Source organism: Physeter macrocephalus, chromosome 6 (genome assembly GCF_002837175.3).
Source record: "Physeter macrocephalus isolate SW-GA chromosome 6, ASM283717v5, whole genome shotgun sequence".
Lineage (NCBI taxonomy): Eukaryota > Metazoa > Chordata > Mammalia > Artiodactyla > Physeteridae > Physeter > Physeter macrocephalus.
This window is the reverse complement of record NC_041219.1, coordinates 44,793,707-44,811,295: the sequence shown is the minus strand read 5'-3', so window position 1 is coordinate 44,811,295 and position 17,589 is coordinate 44,793,707. Positions and strand designations below refer to the sequence as shown.

General features: G+C 49.8%; 2 protein-coding genes across 6 annotated transcripts in view; both read right to left on the bottom strand.

Annotated features, from left to right (window-relative positions):
• TNRC6B (trinucleotide repeat containing adaptor 6B) overlaps positions 1–6,307 on the bottom strand; it is a 283,431-nt gene extending 277,124 nt beyond the window's left edge. For 2 of the 5 annotated variants that reach the window (XM_055085311.1, XM_055085312.1), the window contains exon 1: positions 6,071–6,293. The gene's annotated coding sequence lies outside the window, so the exon portion shown is untranslated. Of the gene's footprint in view, positions 1–6,070 lie in introns of all 5 variants that reach the window. The other 3 variants (XM_028490623.2, XM_028490625.2, XM_028490624.2) reach the window with 2 other exon arrangements.
• The window catches only part of CACNA1I (calcium voltage-gated channel subunit alpha1 I), a 74,625-nt gene continuing 62,842 nt past the window's right edge, over positions 5,807–17,589 (bottom strand). Inside the window, exons 30-32 of the mRNA XM_028491469.1 lie at positions 17,430–17,543; positions 6,071–6,155; positions 5,807–6,015 (exon numbers count right to left, since the gene is read on the bottom strand). Coding sequence (XP_028347270.1) covers positions 5,807–6,015; positions 6,071–6,155; positions 17,430–17,543 — 408 coding nt within the window. The remainder of the gene's footprint in view (positions 6,016–6,070; positions 6,156–17,429; positions 17,544–17,589) is intronic.

Here is a 17,589-nt window from a genome sequence, read left to right as displayed (position 1 = left end):
CCGGATGCACAGGCTCAGCGGCCATGGCTCACGGGCCCAGCCGCTCCGCGGCATGTGGGATCTTCCCGGACCGGGGCACGAACCCGTGTCCCCTGCATCGGCAGGCGGACTCTCAACCACTGCGCCACCAGGGAAGCCCCAAACCTCATTTTTTGACCCAGCCTGAAAACCCATAACAATATCTAAACAGTTATTTTTTTAAAGCAAATCTTCATTCAGAAGAAATTCTCCTATGAAGACAAGCAAGAAACAGCCATCTAGTCCTTCATAATTCATGATCTCTGCCCTCAAAGAACTTATATTTTGGTTTCTAATTGGAAAGACAAAACGTAGCACATAGAAAGAATAAAACAAGATACAAGGTAGCATTTGTTCATTGATTTAACATATTTACAGACTGCTTACTACAGGCCAGGTAAGGAGCCATCTTAGGGATGCAAAAATGAGCAGGACAAAACCCTGCTTTCATGGAACTCAGTCTTATGGAGGAAGCCAAGAATAACACAGCCCAGGACAATAAGAGCTGTAATTCAGCAGGTACGCACAGATGAGAACACAGTTGCCATTGGTTCTAATTCATCAAGCACCTATACCTATGCCTTATCAGTTATTAAATATTTTAACACTACCTCTGATTATAATACAAACTGATAAATAAATAATTGCTATATGAAAATACAATGACACAAAAAAATTAACATTAAAATGGCTCAGAGGAGATGGCGAGAACTGAAGTTTAGGGATGGTCTTAGGATCCTCCAGGTTTCTCAGCAAGGAAGGTTAGCATATTTGGATAAGGAGCTGATTGTAGGGAAGGGGAACAGTTACCAAAAGGCCAGTGGTGGCAATTACCCAGGTATAGCCCTCCATCTGTGTTGAGGACATGGTTTAGAGTTGTGCTGTCCAGCATGGTAGCCACTAGCCCCATGCAGCTACTGAGCACTGGAAATGTGGTTAGTCTGAATTGAGATGTATTAAATGAAAAGTACACTCCAGATTTCAGAGTTTCACATCAAAAAAAGGATGTAAAGCACCTCAATAATTTTTTTTTTTACTGATTATATGTTTACATAATATTCTGGATATACTGAAGTAAATAAAGCGTTATGAAAATCAATTTCACCCTTTTTTTCTACCTTTCTAATGTGGCTACTAGAAAATTTAAAATTACATGCGTGGCTCACATTAGCGGCTTGCATTCTATTTCTACTGCACAATGCTAGTCCAGAGAGCTTTAAATAACAAGCTACAGAGTTTAATCCCTTGAGGCAATGAAACACTATTGAATGTTTTCAAACTTAAGTGCTTGTGGTAGATTTGGGGAGGGGACAGGAAACATAAACAAAGCACTGTTTCAGGAAGACTAGCGTGGGGGCAATCCCTAGCCTCAAGACACTAGAGGCAGTTGTCAATGTCAAAAGGCCAGCAAATGTCAAAGGGTAAGCAGGCTCAGCTGGAAAGTATACAAGGTCTTTAGAAGTCCCACGCTGGGTGCAGAGAGGAGGAAGAAATCAAGAGCAGGGTGAGGTGAGGGAAGAGCAACAGCTGCAAGCACTGACATGAGCCTGGATAACCAAGGTGCACTGCTCAGCACGCTAGCAAGCCCAGCCCCGGTTTAGGTTTAGGTTGGATCTCAACGGGCTCAGTGGTAAAGGCTCCCAGGGGAAGGTGCAATTCAAGAGAACAAAATCGGTGTCCTCTTTAGTGATTTCAGATCTATCTCTATGTGGCAAGACCTCCACCAGTGGGATCAAGTCGGAGAAGGTAGGAAGTAGAAAGCAAGGCTACCAGAAACTACAAGATAGCAATAAATTATGAAAGCAAAAGCCCAGGCTCACAACACAGCCAGCAAATATTTACTGAGAGTTTGCTGTATGCCTGATACTTGGCTCGGCTCTGGAGGCATGGGAAGCAAAACAGACATGGTCCTGAATCACAAACTGTAGTGAGAGCTATGAAGAAAGAACAGGAGCTCTGAGAGACCTAATTAAGGGTGGATGAGAGTAATGGGATGAGGTCATAAAGGAAAGACTCTCTGAAGAAGTGACAATTTCATCTGAACCCTGAAGTCAGGTGGGTAAAGACTAGGGGGGAAGAACAGCCCAAGCCAGGAGAGTGGTATGTACAAAATCCTTACAGCTGGAAAAGGCTTGGGTAAATCAAAGAATTGAAAGAAAGGCTGTGTAGTTAGACTGTCAGGAAGGCAGGTGGGCCATAAAAAGGTGAGAGAAGGCTGGAGAGGCAGGCAGAGGCCAGATCTTGCGAAGCCTCAAAGGATGAAAAATAAAATCCTAAATGGGTCTGAGCGCAATGGGAAACCGTGAGGGTTTTTTGTTTTGTTTTTTTTTTTTAATTTTTATTTATTTATTTTTGGCTGTGTTGGGTCTTCGTTCCTGTGCGAGGGCTTTCTCTAGTTGTGGCGAGCGGGGGCCACTCTTCATCGCGGTGCGCGGGCCTCTCACTGTCGTGGCCTCTCTTGTTGCGGAGCTCAGGCTCCAGACGCGCAGGCTCAGTAGTTGTGGCTCACGGGCCCAGTTGCCCCGCGGCATGTGGGATCTTCCCGGACCAGGGCTCAAGCCTGTGACCCCTGCATTGGCAGGCGGATTCTTAACCACTGCGCCACCAGGGAAGCCCCCTCGTGAGGGGTTTTGACCAGGGAAATCCTGATGGGTTCTAAGTGTTCCAACCACCTGTGCTCTGCTCAGCCTACTGAACAGAAGCCGGCTTGGCAGCAAAGGGGCAGGACCAGCATTTGTAGCTGAGTAGCAGGATACCTGGTTTGGGCTAAGAGTTTTATATAAGGCCCTTCAAGTGTCCCAGGGTTACAAGGCTGGGAGAAGGATGGCACCACCAAAAAATATAGAAAAATCTGATGGAAGAGCTGGTTTGGGAGCCATTAGCTGGGAGGCAAAGTTAGGCACAACTCTAAACATACCGGGTATGAAGGACTAGGGAAGAATTCCAGCAGGTAAATATGGATGTTGTTTAGAGAATGGAAGAGAGATGAGGCATGGATCCTCAGGTTAACTGACAGAAGTGCTAGTTTAAATCCCAAAAGTAAGTAACGTTTTCAAGGAGTAGAAAAAGAGGAAAAAAAAAAAGACAACAAAAAGAGCCTGAGTTTGATCCTTAGTGTTAATTTCTCTCTGGGATGAAAGTCAGGAGAAAGGGCTCTCAAAAGGGATAGAGCATGAGGGAGTCTTTTGGGGGTCATGGAACTGTTCTGTATCCTGATTATGGTGATGGTCACATGAATCTGTACATGTACTAACATTCACAGAAACGTACACACACTAAAAGTCATTATTATTATATGTTATTTTAAAAGTTAAAAAAAAATTTTTTTTAAGGGTGGGGTAGTCAAAAGGACTGAGCTGCAGGGAGACAGAACAGAACAGGATAAAGCCCGAAAGGATGCTCTGGGAAATTTAACCATTAAATTCAATGGCAACCTTGGAAAACGCCTCAGTGAGTGGTGGTGAGGTTAAAAGCCAGGTTGCAAAGGTTCAAGGATGACTAAGTAGTGAAGGGAAGCAGTCAGTATAGCCTCCTCTGTTAGAATTCTGGAGGTGAAAGGAAGAACAGAATGGCACAGGAGCTCAAACTGATAAGAAGTGGGAGATTTGGCAAACTAGCAGAGCCACACTTCCCAGACTCTATGAATTGCTCCATTTAAGTATTCTTCTAGAACATGTCTTTTGCACATGAGCTGTTCACTTTCTTATTGTCCCATTAAACTAAAACTGCTAAAATGAACCCGAAATCATGACATTTTTAACTCTGTTCCTAAATCAACTGATATTTACTGTGCTCCTACTATACAGTAAGCACCCTGCTGGATACAAAAGTGAATAACGTCTGGGCCCTGGAAGAGCACGCAGGATTAATCACAACAGCAAAGGTACCGGAGTGATCTGCACGAAGGGCTCTGAAAGCCTTGACCTCTGAATTAAACACATTTTAATTTATCTTTATAAAAATTAAATAAGGAGGAAATTAAAGCAAAGCTTAGATGTAACATTAGTAAAAATGTTCCTAATTTCTAAAAACTAAGAATGAGTTTAATTGATTCTTAAGTTAGGTATGGGGAACCTAATCATCAGTCGCATTTCCCTTTTCCATCCCTCTCTACTTTTCAGTGTACACTGCATTTCTTCCTCTGGATAACTTAGGGGGCAAAATGGAACAAGCACAGGCTTTGAAACCAAACAGACTTAAGACTAAACGGATGCCCTTGAACTTCCTAGCTCTATGGCTTTTGGAGGCTCTTTTTCTCATCCACAAAACAGTAATGATACCTACCCCGCAGGCTTAAGGTAAGAATTAGGTAAAAATATAAACAGGTTGGCATACGCAAAGCACGCAAAAAATGTTAGCTTAACATTATTACTACCATTTGAAGAAATGGTATTGTTCTTATTTAAAACATTTTTAAGTGCTTCCATTTGAATGAGAAAAAAATAATCTTTTTTCCCCCAAGGGCATGACATTTATGTGCTACCTTAGAAAAGCAGCTTGGGAATTTCTTCTCCTTAAGTTCTATCAGGAACTATTTTGCTCAAATAATGATGTTTGGGACAAGCACTTAAAAACAGTCAACAACTAAGAAACTATAAAAGCATCATTATTATAATCACGGCATCCCAAGTGGAACAAGCCAGTCTGATTTGTGGTCTGGATACTTGCCTTAGTGTATGGACCTACTACATTCACATCTCTCCTACTACCTACCTAGTGTGACACTGCACACGTGTAGAGTTGTCAATGTTCTAAAAGTTCTTTTTAAGAGGCATTTACAAAACACTACCAAAAGAATAAACATAGTTTCAAAGCCAAGATGCTTCTCCAAATCAATAGGAACCTATCATCCTACTGAAATTCCCCACAACTACGAAGGAAATAGCCTCTATTGTTAAACTTGCACAAAATGCTAAGATGTAAGATTGCTATACATCTCATTTCTGTTTGCTTAACTGCTGGGGGAGGGGGGGTCAGTAATTAATGACGTTTTATTCACTGACCATGGGGAAACATCTCTGGCCTATTTTGTTGTATAATTTTGCTTATATTGTAAGCAAATGGACAACTTGAAATTCACCTTATCCCTCGCTTCAACCTCTAGCACAGACGCTAAAAAGTAATAAAACAGCCAAAAGATACATGAGAAGGCAAGGAGCCTGAAAAGACCCAGACTAGTTCTCGGTGCCCAAAGAACTGAGAATGGGCTGGTCCTTAAGGAGCCTGACAAGAGGCTACCTTTACTGGGTGTCTTCAGCCACTATGGTGCATTTAAGCCCATTAGTGAAAACCCACTAGTTTGAAACCAAAGGGCGCAGGACCAGGGAATGCAGAAAACACTTCGGGCTGGTAGTCCGCGGATATTCCCCTCGCCCTCCTTTCCCCGAGGAGGTTGAATCGCCTCTCGAAGGTGGCCACACACGCAGGGCTCTGGGGTGAGGGGTGGGGGCGGGAGCAGGGGAACGCATTCACTCCGTCACGCAGGTCCTGCACACAGGTGGGGACCGGGAGGCTCCGAGGCCTGCCGCCTCCCTCTGCCACCTCCAGGCAGGGGCCCCGACGCGCCTCCGCGGGCCTCGGCTCTCCGCGGGGACCCCTCCCTGCCCCGAGGTCCCCCGGCGACGGGAAACGAACTCGACTTGACCAGCCCACCCGGAAGCCCTTCCCCAGCTCACACCTGCCGGCGCGTGACGCCCGGAGTCGCGCTCGTCTGCCGGTCCCGGCCCGGCCATTCGGGGCGCCCCTTCCCCGCGAGCGGATGTCGCCCGCGTCCCTCCCAGCCCCGGGGTCAAACCCACCAGACGCCCGCCCCGCGGGGCGCGCGCCCAACGCCGCCACCCTCGCCGACCCCGCGCGCGCTCACGCCCCTCCCGGCCCTCTCCCCGCCGCGCGCGCTCACTCGCGAGGACACGCACACGCTGCGCCTCAGCTTGACAGGCCGACCCCGCGCCGCGCGCTCCCGCAGGCGTCCTCGCCCACCCGGCCGGCCAGCTCTGACTGGGCGGTGAGCGGGGGAGGGGAAGGGCGGCGGTGGCCGTCGGTCCTCACTTACCACTGAGCCGTGCCGGCTCCGAGTGCGCGGCGTTCCGCTGTGAGGCGATGCGCCGCGATGCGCGCGGTCCCCGCTTCTCTGCAGGCTATGGAGGCGACGTAGTAGAGGGACTGAGGGGCTCGGGGGGGGGTCACTCCCTCCCGCTTCACCTCCGAGAAACACGGGGACCCCAGAAACTAAAAACAAAATAAACAAACTTTCCCCTCCGCCTCCCTCCCCCAAAACCACAACACAAACACTCGGGGGCCCGCCCAGAGCCCCACTCCATTGGCCGCAGGGAGGATGCTGCCGGCCCTCACTGGCTGGCTTTTGTGCCCGTCAAGCTGCCGTTCCGCCCCTCCAATTTCTCGCAGCTGCCGTCGCCCCTCATTGGTCAAATGCGTTCCGTTTGACGAGCTACGATTGGCTGAGCTGTCTGCGCCAATCATTCGGGGACACACCCCCTCAGCATCCCAGAGACCTTTTCCTTGGTCGCGGACTCGGAGAGGCGAAGGGGAAACTAGAGCATGATGGCGGCCGAGCTCACTTGGCGCAACCATCATGCTTTTCCTTTTATTAGCTCATTAGTGCCTCGCCCTCGCGCTGTTTCCCCTAAGCTCCTCTCTCCATCCAGTACTGTCTAATAACGGAATCTATACGTCCCGGCTCCTTGATTTATCCCCGCCGAAGTGCTGAGAGTGGGCTGGTTGTGAATCATTGGACTGTCAGGATGTCACTCCCTAGTCAAATCTTCAAACTATTGGTGGAACAGCAAGAAAGTCCGTCCAACAACAAGGGCTAATGCCATTGGTTTGTCTCCACTGAGTTCTTTCCTGGTACCTTATTGGGCAAATAGGCGCGTCGGTCAGATCTGGATTCGCTGTGCTTTGGTTAATTGTTTGCTAGGGAGTTTGAATGATTCCCGTCATTTGGCCTGTGGTTGACGGTAGTAACGATTACCGTTTATTGCATGCCCGCTTTGTGCCAACCATGCAGAGTTCTTTACAAGGACTATCGGTTGAACCTGTGAGTTTTACGTTCTCTAAATTTTACAGTTAGGAAACTGAGGCTCCAGAGAGGTTAGGAAATTTGCCCAAGGTCACCTAGATAGAATGTAGTTGGTAGACCAGCATTTGGTCCTAGGTCTGTCTGACTCCAGAGCCTTCGCTCTTTTCACTGTACTTTAGTGCCTTTCCCTTAGCCTAGAATCGTACCCATCAGCCAACCCAACATCTTCAAAAGCTTTCATTCAGAAGCTAAGTTCCTCAGTTTCTGGAGGTGACATTGCTGGGGACTAAAGCTATGGATAGGCTGTCATTGCCTCCACTGCATCCTCTTCTCCAGCACCCATTCCTCCCCACCCTGAATTAAACAGTCTTGGTGGTTCCCGCCCAGAAGCCTATCTACCTTTATGTTCATTTTCTCAGCTTTATAAATAAATGGACACTTCTACCAGCCTTCTGTTTCAAGCCTACCTTCCTGACCCACACCCATCCATCTCCAGCTCACTCTCTTTTGAGAGAGTCCTCAAGAGCCAGAAACAAGAAGAGCGTCTAAAGAGAGAAAAAGAATAAATCGGTTTAGAAATAATTTACTGTATGCAAACGGAACAGCCTTTCAGCTCCTGGATAGCTTCCAGAGTAGCCCCTGATGCTGTGCAAGACAAGTGCTCCTGGCTTGTGGCCATTGGATTCTTTCTCTGTGGCTGCTTTCAGCAAAGTGAATCCAACATTCCAGCCAGGGGAGGGCAGAATGCTTAGGACCCACTGCCAGAGAGCCGGCCCCAGGCTCTGGGACTGAAATGATCTCCAGGCGCACAGTGCTGGACAATAGCCTGCATTCCGTCTTGGGTAATTAACATTTTACCATCCCAAATCCCCATCCCCTGTAGCTTCAGTGGGATCACTGCCCTTGTTTCGTCTCCTGATCCAAGCTGTTGTGTAACCGCATTGGCACTGCTTTAATAATAAAACAACCACTGTAACACAGTAATAATGCTCAACACTTATAGCCTTTCAGCAGAGGAAGATAAGTGTTTCACAAACATCAATTAAGATTAAATGGCAGGTATTCCTAGGGCAACTGCCAGCAGAAGGACAGAAGAAAATTCGTGAGTCAAATTCTAAGAAAGGTCCTAAGAACCTGAATCCTTATAACTACATGCACATACCCCATACTAGCATTCCAATATGGGGATTCTGAACCAGAAAACAAAAAGAATGAGAAATGGTCAGTGTCCAAAACCTTCCTTATCTTCATAGTTGGTTGTTTATAACTCTATTTTTAACACTTAAACTAGTGCTTGGTTTTATATTTAATTGTTGGACATGCCTGTCTCCCCAACTCAGTTTAAAGTTCCTTGAAAACAAATGATTTCTTTTTCATCTTTGTATGTCTCGAATTGCTCTGATTATAAAAGGTTCCCCCAATAAATAATTATTCAGTAAATATTTATGGAGCTTGTTGGCACTTTCCTAAGGTACAGAGGCTGCACAGAGGAATAAAACACGTCTGCCTTTAGGAACCTCGATTTAGTAGGTAAACACAGTGCAGATGGCTTGGAGGGACATGGGACTTAATCTTGGAGAGACAAAGATGGCTACCCTGAAGGTGTGACATCTACGAGGAGAACTAAAGGATGAATTGTGATTACCTAGGCAAGAGACTGGGGATGTGCGGTGACCTGCAGTGCTTGCTCTCGGGGGGCAGGGAGCAGAATAGGAATATCCAGGAGTGGCCAAAGCCGGTGCTTCCTATAACCTTTGCCTTTGAGGGCCTTCAGGGGTCTGTCCACTTCGCCTCGTTGTACTTTCCTTCCCCAGGAGAAAGCAGGAAGCCAGAAACCCTGTTGTGTTTGTCCACTTGAGAATAGGAAAATAATTTCCAAATAAGATTGCTGTTTCTCTGATCATAAAAGTAACATTGAGTAAAGATTTCAGACAATACAGAAAGCTTTAAAGTAGAAAATAAAATCTCCCTCAAATCCCACTACTAGAGCCAACCGCCATTAAGGAGAGTATCTTCCCAGACTCTTTTATGAATAGACCCACACATGGATTTCTTCCAACAAACGGTGGGGTGTGGTTTTAGGGTCTCGTCTGTACTTTGAGAGCTCTCATTGCTCAGAACTGCAGCTTTGGATGGAACCTGTTCTCTTTCTATACTTGTGGGAAGAAAGCCAATAAATCAACTAAATATTTATTGTGGAGGATGATGGTTTCAACTTCCTGTCGCAGCAAATGACAAATTACCACCTGTTACAGGACTTTGGGGCTTGCTCAGCCTAGTGTGGAGTCAGTGAATGGTGGGGAGGAAAGGGGTCTGCTGTACTCACTGCCCGAGGGCTTACAGGCTGCTTTGGTGGCCGTGGCGTCGATTCCTGCCCTGAAAAGGCAGCCCAGGTCAAAGAATGACATGCTAGGGTGCTCTCCTTTGCTCTCTTTCTCGTTTCTTCTCTGCATTCTACTTGCAGTAAATATTTTGTGTGTTTGTTTGTTACAACACACCCAGCTTTGAGAGTAAAAAGACTCGCCAAGCCCTGCACACTCGTATGCAGGCCAAGTGCAGTATGTTCTTGGAGCGCTATACTATTCTTAGAGCTCTATATGTGGTGTTCTATACAGTTGGCTTTTTGCTGGAGGGGAAGGCAGATTTAATGAGTGATAGCTGCCTTGGATGGCTACCAAAAGTGCTCTAAGCCATTCCAAGCAACAGGCCTTCCTTTCTTCCCTTGAGAGATTGTTCTGTGATCCCTGAACACATTGCATTGGCCTGGACAAAATCCAATACAAGGGGAATTTCTGCAAACAATTCTGCAATGACCCACAAGCTTGGGGTGACATAGCCAGCTGGATGGGCTCCAGCTCTGATTTCTGTGGCACAGGAGAACTCCCTTTACCCTTTGCACTGGCCTCTCATTTCTGTGAGACATTTGGAAGTGTTTATAATGCAGTCTCCGGTTCTCAAACTTATAATCATGGGAAGATTCCCTGTCAAAGAACTAAATCCAGAAGACAAGAGGACAGCTGACAGCTGATCTGGCTCACTTGGGAAGTGGGTGTGGCCACAGCCAAGGCCAATAGCACTGGGGGAGGGGAACTTTCTAGAGGGTGCTGATTACAGAGGACACGCTCATAAGCATTTATTACGTTTGGTAGCATTTATTGTGCAACAAAGCCCTTGTGACAGAAGCTGTGCTGCCTCTAAATCACCTCTCGTTTCTTACAACCACACTTCCTGAAAAGCTCCGAGGGAAGCAGCAAACACTGGACCCCTCCTGTGTGCTGGCCAACCCCCAGGAGGTTCACAGGAGAACCGGATGTGCTGTAAATAACAGCTACCCTTTCGTGAACACCGATGTGTGTCAGACACTGTACTGAGGGCTTTACATGGATCATGGCAGTTAACCTTCACAACAACCATGGTTATCCCCATTTTCCAGGTAGGGAAACTGAGGCTCTGAAGGGCTGACTAACTTGCCCCAGGTCGCCACAGTTAATAACCTCACAGCTGAACCCAGGCCCTCTGACTCCAATGAGTCAGCTCTTTTCCATGCTGCTATGTTGCCCAGAGGCATCTACCTCGGAACCGCCACGGTGCCGCTGGAGAGAAAACGAGCCTCCAAATGAACAGTCGCCCTCATAGCCTTTATGAGCTCAACCCCATGCTCTTTTCCCTACAGACTCAGGGAAAGAAGCGCACCTCTTCCTGGCTCAATTACTGCCTCTGATGGTCCTTCCTCTGCATCCAGTTGGGATCTGGCTCCTCTCCCACCCCCTTCAAAATAGCCTTCCTGCCTGCCTGCCTGCCCTTTTCCCTTCTTTTTCCTTTTCTCAGCATCTTAAATAATGCCCTGTGGCCATATCCACCACTGCTGTTCCGTATCCTGGCTTCCAGCCCTAACTCTCTGCTGAAACTCATTTCTCTAAGCTCATCTATGACCTCTTTGTGGCCAACATCCAAGAGACTTTCTTAGTCCTTGTTTCCATGGCTTCACCACTATGTTTTACTCTGAAAATCTTCTCTTGGTTCCTCAAAATAGCCAGCTCCCCTCCTACCTCTACAACTGTTCATGCTCTTTTTCATATCCCCTCTTTCTCTAAGCTCCTTCTAAGGAGTCTCTCTCTCTCCTCTCCTTATGTTGCCTTCTGGGGCTGTCGGGGGTGGGGGTGGGGGTGGGGAGTGGGGAGTGGGGGTGGAGAGCCGGGTCGTTGTCCTGCCTTCACCTCTGAGATCGCGATTTTCATTTCTCCGTCCCCAGCCTTCATTCTGCACGCCACTTGCTGTGTGATCGTGTGCAAGTCACGTAAACTGTCTGAGCTTCAGTTTCCTCATTTCTAAAATAAGTGTATTGAATCCGATTTGTTATTCTAGACTCTAAGATAATAATAAAACCTCAAGTTTGTAAGCACATGGTATGCCAGGCAGGACTGGCAGTGCAAAATGAAAGCATGGGGCTCCTTGTTCCAAAATTATTAAGAATTTCAAGACAGCAACAGCAGAGCATTAAACCAAATGTGGGACCCTTCGCCTTCTGGGTGCAGGGCCCATGGGAGCCCGCAAGTTGCATGCCCATGAAGCTGGCCCTAGTGCCAGGCACTGCTGTAATTATATAGGTATTGACTTACTCAATCCTCATAACAATCTTATGAGGTAGATACGGATGAGGACACTAAGGCAGAGGGAGGTTAAGTAACTGTCCAAGGTCGCATTTTTTAATTGGTAGGGCTGAGAAAAATTACACCTGTTGGTTGGAGTAGTTGTGAGATCCATACCGTGAAGGATGGTTCCCTCCCGAGGGTCCCCCTCAGGAGGACTTCCTGGTGGCCTCTCAGCGGGCCCATGCCCATTGCTTCCTCAGTGAGTCTGCCGGCCCTCGGATGCCCCTTTCTCTGTCCCCTGTTCCGAGGTCTACACTCCCTTCAAAGCTCAGTTCAAGCCCCTTTTCCTCTCAGGGGCTTCTGGAGCAGAGAAGCCAGACCTACATCTCCTTCCCCGCTAAATTCTCTCAGTACCCTGTGTAGAGTCAGACCCAGCCCTGGCCTGGCCATGGGGATTGTTCATAGGCATGGGTGAAAACTAACAACTCCAGAATTTGTTAGGAAGAGGGCTCAGCGGCAGCAGTCTGGTTGGGGATGGGGTACTGGGGGAGTCCTCTTGGCAGGACAGTGGCAAAGTAGGGAAGGATCCCAGGTGTGACAGTTGGGGGTTAGCGCTGGGATCCTGGAGGAAAGTGGCCCGGGGCCAGGGGGCCAGCGGCCTTGCAGGCCAAATCCAGCCACTGCCTGTTTTTGCACAGCTCTTGAGCAAGAATGATTTTTACATTTTTTGAATGCGCGGTAAAATTAAAAGGTGAGTAATATTTTGTGACACACGAAAATGAGACGAAATTCAAATTTCAGCGTCCCCAAAATTTCATTGGAACAGCTACGCCCACTCACTCGCATCGTACTGGTGGGCTTTAGCGCTGCAACAGCAGCAGCCGCCGTCGTGACAGACCCCGCATGTCCCCAAAGCCTAGAACATTTACTATGTGGCCATTTACAGAAAGTTTGCCGAGCCCTGGCCTCTACCTTCTTTATCTACCCTGCCTGAGGAGGAAAGCAAGGCGCTGCAAGCGGCCGCCAGGTGTCAGCATCGCCCCGCGTGCTCTCAGCCCCGCGCTCCGCGGGGACCCGCAGCCTCGGGTTCTGCGCCCCGACCCGCGCCGGTCCTGGGGCTCCTCCCGGTCTATCCGGGGAGACGCCGGCTGTCCTCGCCGCCGGCGAGTGCGTAGAAAGGGCTGGAAGAAAGCTGAGGAGGGTCTGGAGCCGCACGGGGGTTCAGGACTGGCTCGGCAGCCCGGTGGCTTGGCGCGGGTCGGCAGGCTTTTCTGATGTGCTATTTGTTTCGTTTGGGTTTAATTTGTATTTTATATATGAAGGAGTCTCCAAACAAACAAAAATTGTTTATTTTTACCCAAAACTATCGGTCAAGAAAAGTTTGGGACTTTTGCACAACCAGATAAGGCGGTGGCCCTCTTCCAGGGCCCCTGATAACAAACCTACAGAGCTGAGGGCGGGCGCAGGGGTGAGCAGGTACCGGCGTAACTCAGGCCCTGCTGAGCTGAGGGCTCACAAGTGGCATCTCTGGAAATCTTCTCCATCTTTCTTTCAAAAGCTGGGCCTTGAAACTTCTTCCAGGCGGATGAGCATTTAGGCCGGTGTGCCAAGTACTGCCACATGAAAGTGGCAATTTTACCGGGAGGGAGCAGGGAGAGAAGCCAGGAGAGAATGTCCCAAGAGGGAAGTGATAACCCCCCATATAACACAACGGAGGCATCAGCCTTTACAGAGCTCCTCCTCTACGTCAGCCACTGTGCTGAGTGCTTTACTCCCCAGGGCCTCTTGAGAGTGGTACCAGGACTATCCCCATTTTACTTGGATGGATGTGGAGCAGTTTGCAGGGTCATTCATTAGCTAATATGTGGCGGATGGGGAATCCAGCCCGAGTCTGCCCATTCTGCACTGTCCTCTTGCTGCCACAGCCTCAGCTAAGATCACAGCAAGCAGGATGACCCCCCCGCCCGCTGCCCTAAATCCGCGATGGCCTGCCTCACCGTTCACCCCCAGGCCTAGTGCACAGTAAATATCTGCTGAGTGAACAAATGAATAAAGCCTTCCAAGTACTGCAGTGAAGTGCCTCTCCTTGTCCAATCCCCCAACTTCCAAGGCCTTCCAGGGGGAGACCGGCCAGGGTGTCCAAGCTGCACTCAGGAAATAAGGGCCATCAGGCACGGTTCTTGGCTCAGCACAGGATGGGATGTGCTTTTCCCTTGCTTGTGCCCAGGGGACCGTAGCCTCTGCAGCCATACTGTCTTACTCTTTCCTCCCTTCCTCCTCCAGGCTCCCCACGCACTTGCTGGCTTCCGTGGTAGGTCCTAGCTGGTCTATGACATGGACATCCGTTCCTAGAGCTGCTTTCTAGTGGCTGCAGACAGTGCCTAACTTCTAGCCACTTTTCTGATGAAAACTTGTCTCCAGCTGGCTGTCACTTGGAGAGGCCACATGATGCAGTGACAGTGCCCTCCTAGAGGGTCTGGATAACCAGGTTCTAGCCCTTCTCATGACTTGCTGAGTGACTTTGGACAGATTTCCTCACCTCAAGGCCCATCTCCTCCTCCCCTGCTTTCGTGCTAGCCTTTGAAAGAAGCATGCAGACAGGGTCATCCCTGAGCAGCCAGAGAGGCCTGGAGACCTGGGTGACTGGGAGATGAAGACTGTCTGCTGAGGACATGCACTGAAAGGAGAAGCCTTCTTGAAGGAAAGGATTTGATAAGGACGGACTTCAAAGTCCTTAAGAAATTAAATCCTGTTTGGCTTCCATGTACAATTTCAGGAGTCAGGAACAAAAGTGAAAGGGTCATGATCAATCGCAGAGCCTCTGACACCGTCCACATTGATTAGCCTGACTTATTCTCTGTATCACATGGTTGTCAAGTGTTCAATCATTTAACGAATCGTTATTACGCAGATACTGTGGATACGATAGTGAGGCGGAAAGACAGTGTCCTGGTCTCCAGGCACAGAATGGGTATCTGTCGTGCCAGGCAGCAGCATAAGCTGTCAGAAGCAGGGCCTTCCTCGGTTCAGAGCTGGGAAGGCAGAAGCTTCGCAGAGGAGGGGTGAGAAGTTCAGGCCTGCCTAACTTTGCAAAGCCTTCTGGCTGATCTGACGATGACTCGCCCTGAGAACACTCTCACATCTGCACCTGCCCTCTCAAGCTTTCCTAAGGTGCGCAGCCCCTCAACCTTGGTCTGGCTCAGCTTGCTGAGCCCGGCATGCCTGTTCTGCACCAGACCTCCTGCCACTGGAACAGCAGTGCAGACAATCACAGTGACAGCCGCTGGGTCCTCCAGGCACGGAGGAATGACGGTGGTGCACAGCCAGGTGGTGAACTATATGCACAGTGCATGGCAGGGCTCAACAGCTGCTAAGGGGGTTTTGTCAGAACGGAACGTGGTTGTGGTACCCCAAGTAGCAATCGCCACCTGGTCTGCGTTGAGGAGCGTGGAAGTCTCTCTACTGTCGGCCCTGGCTGCCTTTTGAGGTGGGGACACTGCTGGGCACACAGGGGTATGTCCAAGGGTACTCCCTGTGTAGGGCTTTAACTGAGACTCAAGGAAGGGGAACAGATTGGGAGGAAATGTGGCAGGGCTCTGGGTGGAGTAAGACAGATGTGCGCACATAAACACACCTGTTCCGCAGAGTCCAAGGCAGGCAAGAGCTAAGCAAGGTAACCAGAACAAAGATGGTAGATGCTACTGTGTCAGTCACAGAAAGCAAAATCTTTGGCAAGTCAGCCAGCCTCTCTGGGCCAAAGAGATCTGTCAAAGAGAACTGTTTTGCAGGATGTAAGCACAGAAAGCAGCTCAGGGAGGAGCCCGTGGCCCTTCAGGGCTCAATGCAAAGAGCTCTTTCTCAACTGGGGCGATTCTAACCCCCAGGGACACTTGGTAATGTCTGGAGACATTTTTGGTGGTCTCATCTGAAGGGGTGCTACTGGTAGTTGGTAGGTAGAGGCCGGAGGCGCTGCTAAACATTCTACCACGTGTAGGACAGCCTCTCCTCCCACAGAGAATTTTGTGTCCGAAGTGTCACTGGCGTTGAAGGCAGGAAACCCTGAGCTGGAGGAGCAGGCTAGATCTGCACTTTATGTGCTGTGGGATTTGGGGAGAACAATGCGCCTCCTCATCTGAAAAACGGGGGCGTAAGACCCAAGCTGCTCATCACACAACTTTGTGAGGCTCAATCTCCAAATACACAGGCGAACTTTTTGTTAACTTTCTAAAGGGCCTTTTCCTGAGCTTTTCTTAGTCTGAAACCTGCAGGTGACTGAGGGAGGCATCTAGCACGGTGACTAGCATATAGTAGGTGTTCAACAAATTAATAAGAGGAAAGCGTCATAGCAAAAAAAAAAAAAAAAAAAGCCTCCCCCGTAACCCCTCCCCTCGCCCCCGGGCCCATTTCCTCCATATCTCAAGGCTGCCTTTGTGGTTCCAGCCTTTCTATTAGGGTCCAAACAGGCACGGGGTAGTGCTGTTGGCAGAGGCGGTCTCAGAAGCATCCCTGAAAGATCAGGGCTAGGGCTAACCATACCCGAAGGACAGCTGACAATGAGACTGGGAAGTTTCGCCAATGTCAAGGGAAAGCCTCCCAGCTCCGTGCAGGGGCCCTGGGCTTCCTGCTCCTACGGGGCGAGGTCTAGGGTGGCAGCAGCCCTGGGGTATCAGCCCTCAAGTGCCTCTGCGCATCTGAGGTCGGCCTCTCAAGGAGCTGTGCCATTTGTTGGCACTCAACCTACAGAGGCCGGACTCAGAAAGTGGGCAGCTTGGCGGGGGGGTGAGATGGGGCCAGCGAAGCCAGGCCCCGCACCCAGAGTACTGTTTCATCCCTGTTCCTCCTGGAGCCCTTCTGATGTTACCAGCCTCGTGGAAGCGGCTGCAGAGGGACCAAGGGCATGATCCATCCTTGAACTCGCCATCCAACCGGGAAGGCCAGATGTCCCCTTGAGATTTGATGACAGAGAGACTGTTTCACAAAGTATGTGCAAAGTGCTGGAACACAGGGCAGACGCACTAAAAAGTGAGAAGCCGAGAGGCAGCACGGAGGGGCTGGAGTTTAGGCAGACAAGCTGCATTTTAGGTCTTCAGGATCCTCAGCCACCTTTGGACTCTCGTCTCTTCCCGAGCATCTTAGAGCTGGAGGGGGTCAGAGACCATCTCGCTGAAACCTCTGTAAGGAAGGGGAGAGGTGCCCCACCTCACAGGCCAGCACTCTTCCCGTGACACTGCGCTGCTTCCTTTTTAACACATGGTCTCCCATCCTGCTTGGTTTCTCTGAAGAGAGTGAGAATGACCCCACTCTGGTGCAGGGAGAAGCCGGAGCAGGACAGACTGCCAGGCTCAAGGCTGCAGCGACTTGGAACTTCCAGTCCAGAGCCTCCTGCATGTGAAGGCAGGGGAGGAACCGGGCTTGCTTTGGGTCACGAGACGGGAAAGGGATTCCGTGGGCCTGCTTCTCTCGCAGGGGAGGCACAATCGCTTAGGAGCCGGTCCCCTCCTCCGGCCTCCCCCTTGCCCCAGAGGTGTCCACTCTGCTCACCACGAGTGCTCTCTCCACCCAAACACTTTGAGCTGAGGTGTAACCCCCGCTCCTCGTTTTCCACCTCCCTCTCCCTTCCCCTCCGGAACAAGCAGGGCCACATCGCCAGGCCTTGGTGCATAAGGAAGCACTTCCCAGGAAGGGTTTAATCCTCACAGACGCTCACGGATGTGGGTCAGGGTCCCTCACCCGCCAAGAACCAGGTTCACCCTTCCTCCCCTGCCGCTGCCACCACCCACCGGGGAGGCCAGGCTCCTCTCAGGATGCTCGGTGCTCTCCTTGCTCCCTCTCCCATCAGGTGCTAGCAGGCACTGGGGCCCCTCCCCAAGGGGCTGCTGGGGCCCCAGCGTTTTCTAGAAGGAAAGATGTGAGGACGAGAGTTTGGTTCAGAAGTAGGAG